At 35.3% G+C, this 11299-nt stretch overlaps 1 protein-coding gene across 2 annotated transcripts; it reads right to left on the minus strand.

Annotated features, from left to right (window-relative positions):
- Positions 1–508: 508 nt before the first annotated feature.
- On the minus strand, positions 509–10212 carry TDGF1 (teratocarcinoma-derived growth factor 1). 2 transcript variants are annotated; one of them, XM_039346372.1, is made up of 8 exons: positions 10191–10212; positions 8049–8110; positions 7568–7626; positions 6805–6954; positions 5208–5322; positions 4122–4231; positions 3812–3859; positions 509–1266 (listed from the first exon to the last, which is right to left on the minus strand). In XM_039346372.1, the coding sequence occupies exons 1-7, from the start codon at positions 10206–10208 to the stop codon at positions 3840–3842; spliced, it is 534 nt and encodes a 177-aa protein (XP_039202306.1). In that variant the 5' UTR covers positions 10209–10212; the 3' UTR covers positions 509–1266; positions 3812–3839. The 2 variants fall into 2 exon arrangements, with proteins under 2 accessions (XP_039202306.1, XP_039202308.1); XM_039346374.1 differs by lacking the exon at positions 10191–10212 and adding an exon at positions 8410–8463.
- Between the last annotated feature and the right edge of the window lie 1087 nt (positions 10213–11299).

Raw genomic sequence — 11299 nt, forward strand, 5'->3', positions numbered from 1 at the left:
AGAGGCGGCACTCAGAGCTCTCTCTGTGGGGCCTTAAGCTGGGTTTTATAAAACCTTCACTTTAGGCCTCTGCCACCATGGGCAAAAAAAAAAAAAGGTTCAATTAGTCAATTTCAACTTCTCGCGGGGAAAAAAAAAGATCTTGTAAAGTTGGAATTGATTGATTGAATTTTAGTCCCACCCAGTCTGCACCACTGCAGCCATGCCCACCCAATGGGCCATGCCCACCCAATTGGCCACACCCAGCCAATGGGCCACACCCACCTGGCACTGACGATGCATAAATGGGTTTTGGGTTGCAGTTTGGGCACTCAGTCTCTAAAAGGTTTGCCATTACTGGGGTAAGAGATCTGAAAGTAAGACTGTCACACTTCACAGAGCAAATTGATTACAAACATGCATTTTGAGTTTATTTACATATACAGTTTAATCAGGAAAATTGAAACATACAAGGTAATAACAAATTCCAACTATTACATAACTATCTTAACTATTTTCTACAATTTCAGCAAGAGATTTTAAAAGACATATATACATATATATACACACAAAATCTATTAACAAACAATAATACTTATGCACCTCAATCCATATTTACAGATGCCACTTTGGTAGTAGATGTAACATCTTCCACTGGAAGAACCATCACTCAGTAATGAAAAGATTAAAATGTACATTACAATGTTCATGCAAGGGTTGATAACTTAATGATCATGTCAGTATAATTTTGCCTAGACTGCCCTAGATGGATAACCCCAAATTCCATATATAACCTGGATTAATTAAATTCTTTCACAGTGCAACAGAATTTGAAAAGAAACAGGACATGAATTAGTTGCTTAAACCTCTTGGCTCCTGCTGCATTTGATAGAGTCTGGAAGGGACCCAAAAACTTGAAAGTACATATATTGGACATGTATTCTAGACTGTTCCCCTTCAAATTCTGATGTGAAACAAACAGGATCTGATCCTTGATCACTGAACATGTTTCAGAAATTGTGCTTTGTCACTACAATATACAAGTGATATCTTTTGAAGTAATTGTTCAGGGCACAAAGTTTTATAAGAAACAGGTATGCTTATCCTGAATGGCAAACTGTCAAATAAAACACTTGAACAAAGAAGCAGCTTTCTTCAGATTTATCCTGTCAGTCATGGGAGAAAATAATGAAGATTTTCAAAGATATGTCTCAAATCCTGTAGATATGTATTCACATTCAGAATTGGTTTCAAGACTGAGTTGAAGTATTTTCTCCTTTGCAGGATCTGAAGAACAATAAAATTTATAAAAAGCATATGTTATCTTGATGAGAAATAAAACACATGGGTTGCTTTTGAAGGGATCTCCCAAACTCATGACTATTATCTTGATCTGAGTAGTGAAGTAAGAGCTCAAAAAACTAAAAACTCCTCCTTGAGGATTTGCAAATCATTGTTCCAACAGAAAACTTTATAAAATGATTAATCGCATTTTGAGACATTCAAGAATTCATATGCAAATTTCCTAGAATGTCTTTTATGTGAAGTGCCACTTTTTTCACGCAAACGAATTAAAACAATCAGAGTTATAGTTGTAGATTTAACTGGGAAACACAACATAATGATGAAGAGTGGGTTGGGATGGGGATTGTTCAAATAAAAAGCATTAAATACAAATTTCCTGAATTTGGGCTTTTTCTTCAGAAGCTTGCCCTTATTTTCTATAGTTCAAAAGCAGCTTGCACAGTTCTTTTCCTTCCTATTTTCCTTATAACAACAACTCTGTGAGGTAGGTTAGGCTGAAGGAGATTGACTAACTCAAAATCATCCAACTAATTTCTAATCTGATACTTAATCACTAGACCAGAGTGCCTCTCCCTGGTTTGTTACTGGGACTGACCTTTAAAAGTCATCTTGTTTGATACCCAGATATCTGAAAGGTTTTTCCTAACATATTATATCCCTTAATTTCAATATTTATTGTTTTACTACTATCCCTATTTAATTTTATTCATGGGATTAGGAATGAAGTCATTTTTTAGAGATTTTACTTCAGCATGTTAGCAAATTTTGCAACCCACCTTCTAAACCAAAGCTATTTTTCCTTTTATTTACAAATATATTCTAATAGAACTAAAACTAAAATGATCTTAAAATTTATCAAATGTGTGGCAAATTCTTTTTTTTTAGATGCCTACCTAAAACTCTTTGGAATGAACCAACTTGGCTTTGATCTGGAAGAAATCCCACAGGGATAATGCTTTTAAAGGCCTAGTCTCAGTGGTGGGATTCAACCAGTTCGCACTACTTCAGCAGAACCGTGGCTAATTTTTTGTTGGCCAGACCCAGAATGGACTTCCAGAAGCAGCATCCACACAGAGAACCAGTTGTTCACATATTTGAATCCCACAACTGCCTAGTCTCATGTTATCATTAATTTAGACTCCCTTGGCAGTGGATCACAAGGCAGCGCCTCTAATGAAAGCTGCCAATGATGGCAAACTCAAATGGAAAGGAGAAAAGTTTCAGATAAGACATTTAACAAATATCCATGACGTTGAAGAATTGACAATATAGCATATCCCCTATTTGAACTGGGCACATTTTCCAATCTGTTTCCACATTTTTTTTTTCTAATTTGGAGCCCAGCTCAGATGCAGAAGCTAGCAAATCTTGGCTGATTTTGAAAAAAAACAAAGCAAAATAAAGTTCTTGGATGGGAGACCACTAGGAGATCTCACAATTATAGGTTGGCCTGAATGTTAAAAAACAAAAATCTGGAAAAAAGGTGAATTCTGTACTTTAACCAGGAAAACTATGTGACCAAAGTCACCAAGAATCAGATCTAATTTCTACAAATCTGTTTTATTATATTTTGGAGGCAGCATACACACAAATTTTTACTTTAGCACTTCTCTCTCTTCTTTATTCCTTGTTTCTGCCTTTTTCTCTACTCTTTTTAGAAGCGTTAAGAAAAATGCATTAAAATTAGTCTAACCTGTGGAGTGAACCTATTTTAACAACTTAATTTAAAATCCAGAGATTAAACTTTTTTGAACAAAAACACGAAATGATTAATTCATCATGTGACAACCACAGGAGCTGCACTTGCATGAGAGTCATCTTAGGAGCATTGGGCTATCAGGGCAATAGTTGTTAAGTCCTCAGAATGTATAGTGGTATGCAGTGGTGGGATTCAAATATGTGAACAACCGGTTCTCTGTGTGGATGCCGCTTCTGAAAGTCTATTCTGGGCCTGGGCAACAAAAAATTAGATACTGGTTCTGCCGAAGTGGTGCAAACCAGCTGAATCCCATCACTGGTGGTATGTGAGAAAAACCTTGAGACACAAGGGAGGAAATGCTGCCTAGTGAATGCTTAGATAAGAGAGGTCATAGCTCTTCTCAGTATCTTTCTCTGCCCGTTCTGCAGGTGTGAGTTATGACTTTGCGCACTTCTTAAACCAAAGGCATGATTAATCATATCATTCATGACATGTGCCAGACTGTATTCCTAGTAAAAAAATTATGCTATAAAAAAGAGGATAGCTGGGGATGAGATGAAGTCTAGGTTATGTGGAAAGGCCAAGAAAAAAAAACAGTTATCAAGACATGTTTGGAAGAAAAGCTCATAGGCTAGACATCTTATAGTAAATCAAATCCTGGAGAAAAGGTAGGATATACAGTAAATCTAATATAGCAATGATATCATGTTCTATTTCTGGACTGCTAAGATGCTCAGTGTTATTTAAATGATGCCTCCAGATTGAGGTTTCTCTACAGTCTTTTTCTGCGCCCCCACTTTTCTTAGGACAATAAATACTAGTACTTACAGCTAAAAGCTTTCCTTGAATGTCCAGGTCATCTGGAAGCAGCAGACTCTAAATGAGAAGGATGTCAGTAATTAATATTTTCTTTCCATGAGATTAAAGGCAAAACTGGAGGAGAATTAGAGTTTATGATCTCTCAGTGGCATTTCAGCTTCCCTTCCTAATTATTTCCCTCCCTTTACTCCATATAGGTACTCAAACCAATTTCTCACTGACATAAGAATTCAGCACTGAGTAAAGGAACAAGGAGCTACTAAGAAATTGGCAGTTTAATCAGCTCAGCTTCCAGAGTAGTAATTCAACTGCTTCTTACCACATCCTTGCTTGTAAACATTAGGCAGGCATTCCAGAGTCCCATAAATACAGCGACATAATTGACATTCTTCTTGGGACCACTCACCATGTCCAAGGGAACCACAACTCCTAAGAAATCACAATGTTTTAGTAAATGGGAGCTTGCGATGAATTCCAGAGACTCTCAGAAACCCCTATAAAATCACAAAAGGGAGCCTTTTCTCTTCAGAAGCATAGGTGGAGGATTTTGAGTAAGCATCACTCTTGTTAAAACAATGGCTAGGCAGGCAGCCAACTAGCAAATCACTCCATCTACCTCTGTGACAATCCATCACCACTTATGATGGTGCCTACAGAAGAAATTACCCATACTCCAAAGGACCGACAGGACTGATACAGAAAGAAACGTATGAAGAGTTTCTAGAAGTCAGGCAGCATCCAAATTGAATAGAATAAATAAAAAGGTGGGAGAGGGAAACTCAAAATTAGGCTAGGTTTTTACTTAAAAATATGACTAAATTAGATATTACATATGCTTTTAGTGCTCAATTTTGAGAGGCTTATTAGAATTGAATTAGGAGATTATTGGGAAAAAAGAGAATTGTAGTCCAAGGATAATGGAGATATCAGGTCAGATAATGTTTGTTTTACATACAAATAAGAAGAAAAGTGAGGAGATAATTGCAAATCTCCACTTGGCTGTAGAGCTCACTGGATGATTTGGGTCAAATAAATTTGTCTCAGCACCTTAAGGATTGTTACTGTAGGAATTAACTAAATCAGTATTTCTCAACTTTGGCAGCTTTAAGATGGACTGGCTAGGGAATTCTGGGAGTCGAAATCCACTCATCTTAAAGCTGTCAAGCTTGGGAAACAGTCATCTAAAGTGAATAAAAATGCAATAAATAAATTCCCCAGGACAAATGATGCCACTCATGTCATTTACATGTTGCACCTCTCCAACTCTGCCCCCCCCCAACCCATTTTTTCCTGGAGCAGATTTGGAAAAGGAAGAAAGGAAGGAGAGAGGGACATGATTGTTGGGTGTAGGAAAGTCTACTAGCACAATGCTGACGGATCTCAGAGACAGAGGCCTTTTACATACCTGATCCTTGTATCATATTCACAGTATCTTCCACTGAAATGTTTTGGGCATATACAAAAAGTTCCCAAGAAACAAGTTCCTCCATTTTTGCAGCAGTGTTTGCTCAATTTGCTAGCTAGAAATAAATGGGGAGAAAATCATAAAAAAATATATCAAATTGCTTTAAAGAAACAGACCTTCTTGAATACTATTGTCCTGCTACATATAGTAAAAATGTCCACTAGTTTCTCTACTGCTGTGCCCGCTGTAGAGTTAAGTGCCCTTTTTAATTTTTTTAGCCAGTTTGGTCTAATGGTTAAGACACCAAACTAGGAGATTGTGAGTTCTAGTCCCACCTTAGACATGAAAGCCAGCTGGGTGACTCTGGGCCCAACTCTGCCCAACTCACCTCACAGGGTTGTCATTGTGGGAGAAATGCGAGGAATAAAGAATATCATGTATGTTTGCTGTCTTGAATTACTTCTAAAGTAATAAAGGTGGAATAAAAAATTTCTAATACGTACACTGAAAATAAATAAACTATAAAACAAAGACATGGAAGCTATGTTCTGTAGATTTGTCCACTAATACAGAGAATGAGTTACTGTTTGTACAGTGAGCGTTCTATACAAAAGACTAGAACTTATGTGACGTTGGACAGAACAGTTTCCATTCTCTAATAAAAGTAGAAGAAGAAATTCTAGGCACATGCATATTTCAATATTGGTCCAGTATGGATTATCTGAACAATTAAGGACCATTATGAAATTTGGGACATGCTACACTGTGGATCAAATTGAACAAAATGCTTTGAGGATATTAATTCATGAGAAGAGATCTAAACATATGAAACATCAGAGTTATGTTTCTTTTAAAAAGTAAAACTTTCAGATGGTTTCAGATTTATTAGAAATCCTCCAAACCTGAGGTGATTTCCAATTAATCCAAAGAATAGACACTTATCTTTTGTTTTACTAATAGTATACTATATAATAGTATCACAAACAATTGTTATAAATTCAAGATTATGTGATGTCCTGGCTGGCCATCTATGATTGTTTGCCTGGGGTTGTACTTATCAAAGTTCAGCTCCAGAAACAGGAGCCATTCTAACAACAACAACAACAACAATAAAGTTGGAAGGGACCTTGGAGTCAATATTCATTACTGTTTTAAAGATAACAAAATAATAAATGGAAGATGCCACGAATGGCTTGAAATACTAGGAAATGTTATGTGTTTATCAATACATGGGGAACAAACTTCCCAATGTGACCAGCTCCAGAAGCGCTAGATTACAAATTCTATTGTTCAGAGATATATTGGTGGTCAATGGGCTTAATGAAGATGTTGAAAATTACAGTCCAAGGAATAATAAATCTGTAAATTCATTTTTATCATGAGAAAGTTATTATCTCAATAGCCATTTCTCCCTTGCAAAATAGGCACAATATAATTTTTCTTATGGCTTTTGTGGAAGAATACTGGAATACAAAATATTTTAAAAATTCAGAAATTCTGTATAAATTATAGATAACAAACAGCCTTGCTGTTAATGTTGATATATCTAAACCAAACAAAAATCTACAGCAGTTTGTACAGTTTGCAAAAAACTTACTGTCTGTGATCCCGATGAAAGGTATAACATTAGATGGATTATTCCTCCTCTTTTCAGAATTAAGTTGATTGAGAACATTAAAGGTTTTCAAAGCATGATTCCGATTCCCCAAACTTGGGCCATCATTGTCACAGTCTTCACTTTCACAAGCTTTTAAAAGAGAAGAAACACATAAAATTCAGTAATGCCCACACTATTGCCCTTCTATGGCTATTACCCTCAGCCCTCATATTTTTATTAGATGATTTGTTACATCAAGAAAACATACGCAGCATTTCTTGCATTTCCCAAGCTAGTTTTGATGAATGTTGCCAATGAAATAGGGATGGAGACACTCCAAGAGAGCCAGAGATGGACAAAAATAATGAAGTTTCTGTTTAGAATCCTTCTATTTAAGATTTAACATACGTATGGTAACTTTTAAATGGGTAGCATTGCATTTGTGTCCACTCCCATATATGATATAAAGACAAATTCAGACTTCTAATTTCTCCAGAGTAGGTGTAATGGGAGTGGAAGAAAGACACTGGTTATCCTTTCCCCAATTTTCTGGGTCTCTAGCTGTTGGGGACTAGTTGCCCATCCCTTTTAAGTGTTTAGCACTTTAGTAGGAAGTTGTTCTGGCTAAAGCTCTGTATCAAAAAAGGAAATAGGACTATGAGGGGCTTAACACTGCATTTGTTAAGCTTTAGGAGGAATCATTTTACAGGGGGAGTTTTTCATGGACTGAGACAATTAAAAATCATTGCATAAACTTACTTACCGTATGCCATCTGGATTACATATACTGACACGGTCATCACAAAAATGAAATGGAAGGATCTAAACAAGCAGAAAGCATAAGAGCAGTTTTAGGACATTTTTGTCTTCATTTTCAAACACCTTGCAGTCACAATACATATTAATAGAAAAATGCATTAATAAAAACTATTAATAACTAAACATTATAACATCCATGAGAACCAGTTTGATATTAAGTTAAAGCACCAAGCTAGAACCTGGAAGGTCATGAGTTCTAATCTCGCCTTAGGCACAAAGCCAGCTGGATGGCAAGTCACTTCTAAAAACCTTGCCAAAAAAACCCTGCAGGGACTTGTCCAACTGCTCTCAGAAGAAAAAATAATAATACCCATATAGCACTATCAATTAGATGGAAAAAAATGCAGAATGTCATAGAAAAACATATTTTAATTAAAATTATATATTTTGATTTGCATTTTAAGCAATGGGTTATATTCATTTACCTTAAAGTCTGCATGTTCTTTTTAGTAGTCTTCAGAGCAAACAGTCCTGCTGCAAAGTTTTCCTATGGTCCAAAATACAAGCAACTCGTATAGAGGAATGGCTTTACAGTAATTTATAGAAAAAATAAACAATAGATACTCTCTAGTTTTCTCCTCCCTTTCTGTCACATGACTGACAATATAATAATCTGCCTGGGGCTATGTCCTATGTTGTGAGGTAGGCCTGTAAATTCAAAAGCGTCATCTCTGACATACATTTGATTTGGATCTATTTGCAAATAAATTAATAGCACTTATTCTACACCTTTTGCTCTGCTAATAAGATTCTAAAATATATATTTTATATAATATTTGCATTTACCTGATATTCTTGATAAATGGAAATGAACTATATAAGGAGGTGAGCAGATCCTTTACAATGATTAGTCCCTCCTTGTTAGCATTTTTAAAGGTGATTCAGGCTCTCTCTTTTATAGCATTTGAGCTGCTTAAGCCTTCATCCATACCAGGAATTAAACATTTATTAAAATAAATATAAAATTACAGGCCCTTTTGGATGAGTCCTTTTTCAAGTTATTTATTTTTGCTATTTAAATTTTGTTTTGCTTACTAAAATATATCCAATCCAGGCAAAATTAGGAATCATTATCAGATCTCATGAAAGATGGTAATTAACCCTTTTAAGCAAACAATCCACACTGAACTCATAGGGTAAGTAGAAGTATAAAGCTGAAACATAATCTAACCAGCTGTATTTTAGTCTACAGTAGTATGTTCTATGAACTCAGACTATGTGGTGAGATGATTGATGAGTAAATAAGTAAACCATAAGTAAGTATGCCATGCAGAGTACATTTGTATGATCACTTTTTACATCAGATGTGTTTCTGTGCCAAAATTCCAGTATCTCTCACGTTGGGCCATGTTGGTTAATTGTCATTAAAAACTATTGTAATAATTGGAAGATTAGTAATTTTCTATCTATGAAGTTATATTGCAGATGCTGCTAAATGTGTAACTTTTCAGCATCCTTCACTACTGGCCATGATTGCTAGAGATACCGTTATTATTCATCAGTATGTAGGATGATACAGTTTGCCTGATTTGAAAGTAGAAAAGTTAATAATCAGGCATTAATTATTATTTACATTATTCAGGTACATATGTTAGAATTGGTGCCTCACTGCTTCTGTGAATATAAATGAAATAAGCCTTATTGATTTCAGTGAATAAAACTATATAATGCCATCCTATGAGATATAGAAAAACTGCTGAAGCCTACTTCCACATGCTGGTTTAAATTTTCTTTAAAGCAATTGATATTTCCATTGTGCCTAGAGAATAAAAGTCCTAATTATTTGGCCCTAACGTGTGGTCATCAACAACTTTGCAGATATAAAGCTAATGGGATATAGAATGTGAAATCTGAATGAATAATTAATGAGTGCTTTTAAGGAACCAAAAGAGTTCTTTTATGCATAGGTATTGTGTTAAATTAATTCCCCTGAACAGAAATGCCTTTAGTCCTATTCTTTAGAGAGTTTTTTGTTTCCACTAGAAGCTGTTTGCTAAGGTTCATTAGGGCATTGTTGTGTGAGGGAAGATTAATTTCTTTAGACTAATTGTTTTATAATTGATTCTGAAACTACATTATTATTGATCATTTCATGTTGTTTGTTTCCATTTGTGTATCATTACTGCAAAGTATAATACCTAATGGGATTGCCTGCAATTAGGCTGTTGATGATGATGACTTGGGGAACAAAAAAAGGGAAAGAAATGGTTTCTCCTCTGAATTATATGAAATTTAAATTTAAATGGAACAATATTGAGAAAACCCATTATTTGAGAAATGGGCAATAAGGATTAGTTGCTTGTTAAGAACTAATAGATCTAAATTGAAAAGAGCTGCTTCAGAGGTGCTCTCCTTTGGCCTTGCTGAATGACCAGAATCAAGTTGCCATTTTGCTTTTTCAAAGACAAGATGGAATCTCTGGTCTATCATATCATATCAGGACCATTATTTATACCTCTCTGCCACTGCGCCAAATCCATTTGCTTATACTAATGAAGTTAATAAAGTTTCAACATATTTATACTTTTGGAAGGTAGGGTGATCATAGCTTTGTTGTTCTTACCTACCTTCTCTGTAAGAAGCATTGCCTCCTTAACACATGCATAAAAGGTAGAAAGTGAACAAATGTCATGTACAGGCAGTGTTTAGAAAGTATATTTGATGGGTATAATAACCCTTTCTCATAAATGCTACAAGAATAGAATGCATTTATTCAGACAATGAATGAGTTTGGTGGAACAGACAAAAGAATGGTAATAAAAGGAATTTAATGCTACAAGACACAGTGATTAGCAATATTGGGAAAAGCAGAACAAAAATATTCTACATCTATCAATAAGAGTCAAAATCAGTGGAGTCCTATACTCCATTGCATACAGTGACTGTGTTTGAGTTCATATAAAAAGTAAAGATAAATGTTAATTGCATTTAAGGTGATTACAAAAAGGCATCCATGCAGTTTTCTTAGCAAGAGTATAGAAATAGTTTGCCAGTTGGGCCTATTATGACTTTTCACCCAAAGTTATTACCTAGTCCACAGCTTGGATTTGCTGATTTTCTCGCATTTAAGGACTAACCAGATCTAATCCTGTTTAGATTTGTTAAGGTCCACTCCTGTTGCTTAGATATTGCCCCCTGCTCATTGCCTCTAGTCCACGGTGTCCAACCTGGCAACTTTAAGACTTGGGGATGTCGTCTTCCAGAAATCCCCAGCCAGCTATGCGTGGAAATTGAAGTCCACATGCCTTAAAGTTGCCAAGTTAGACACCCCTGCTTTAGTCCTATACAGGACAGATAACTATATTTTTTAATGCACCAAAAAGGTGAAAGGAAAGAATGTCTTTAGGCCAAATGCCAAGAATAAAAGATGACAACATGATGAAGTGAGGATTTGCAGCACGGTGGAAGAGGCACTATCGATTGTTTTCCTTTACATTTTCTATTTCTTTATGTTCAAATAGTTAATTTGTGTTTAATTATTTTCTGTATGCCATGCTTAGTTATGCATTTGTTTTTAACAACGTTATGTTTCCCTGAGAAAGATAGGATGCCGCTGTGTTAGATAAATGAATAAATAAAATGTATTGTAAAATAATAGTTGTGAAAATCTATTTAAATAGAAAAATCATCACTACAATTCAATCAATAGATAGGTTAAAATACTTTTTTTTTCAAA

This window comes from Crotalus tigris, unplaced genomic scaffold, assembly GCF_016545835.1.
Source record: "Crotalus tigris isolate CLP2741 ecotype Arizona unplaced genomic scaffold, ASM1654583v1 scf7180000017993.1374955, whole genome shotgun sequence".
Lineage (NCBI taxonomy): Eukaryota > Metazoa > Chordata > Lepidosauria > Squamata > Viperidae > Crotalus > Crotalus tigris.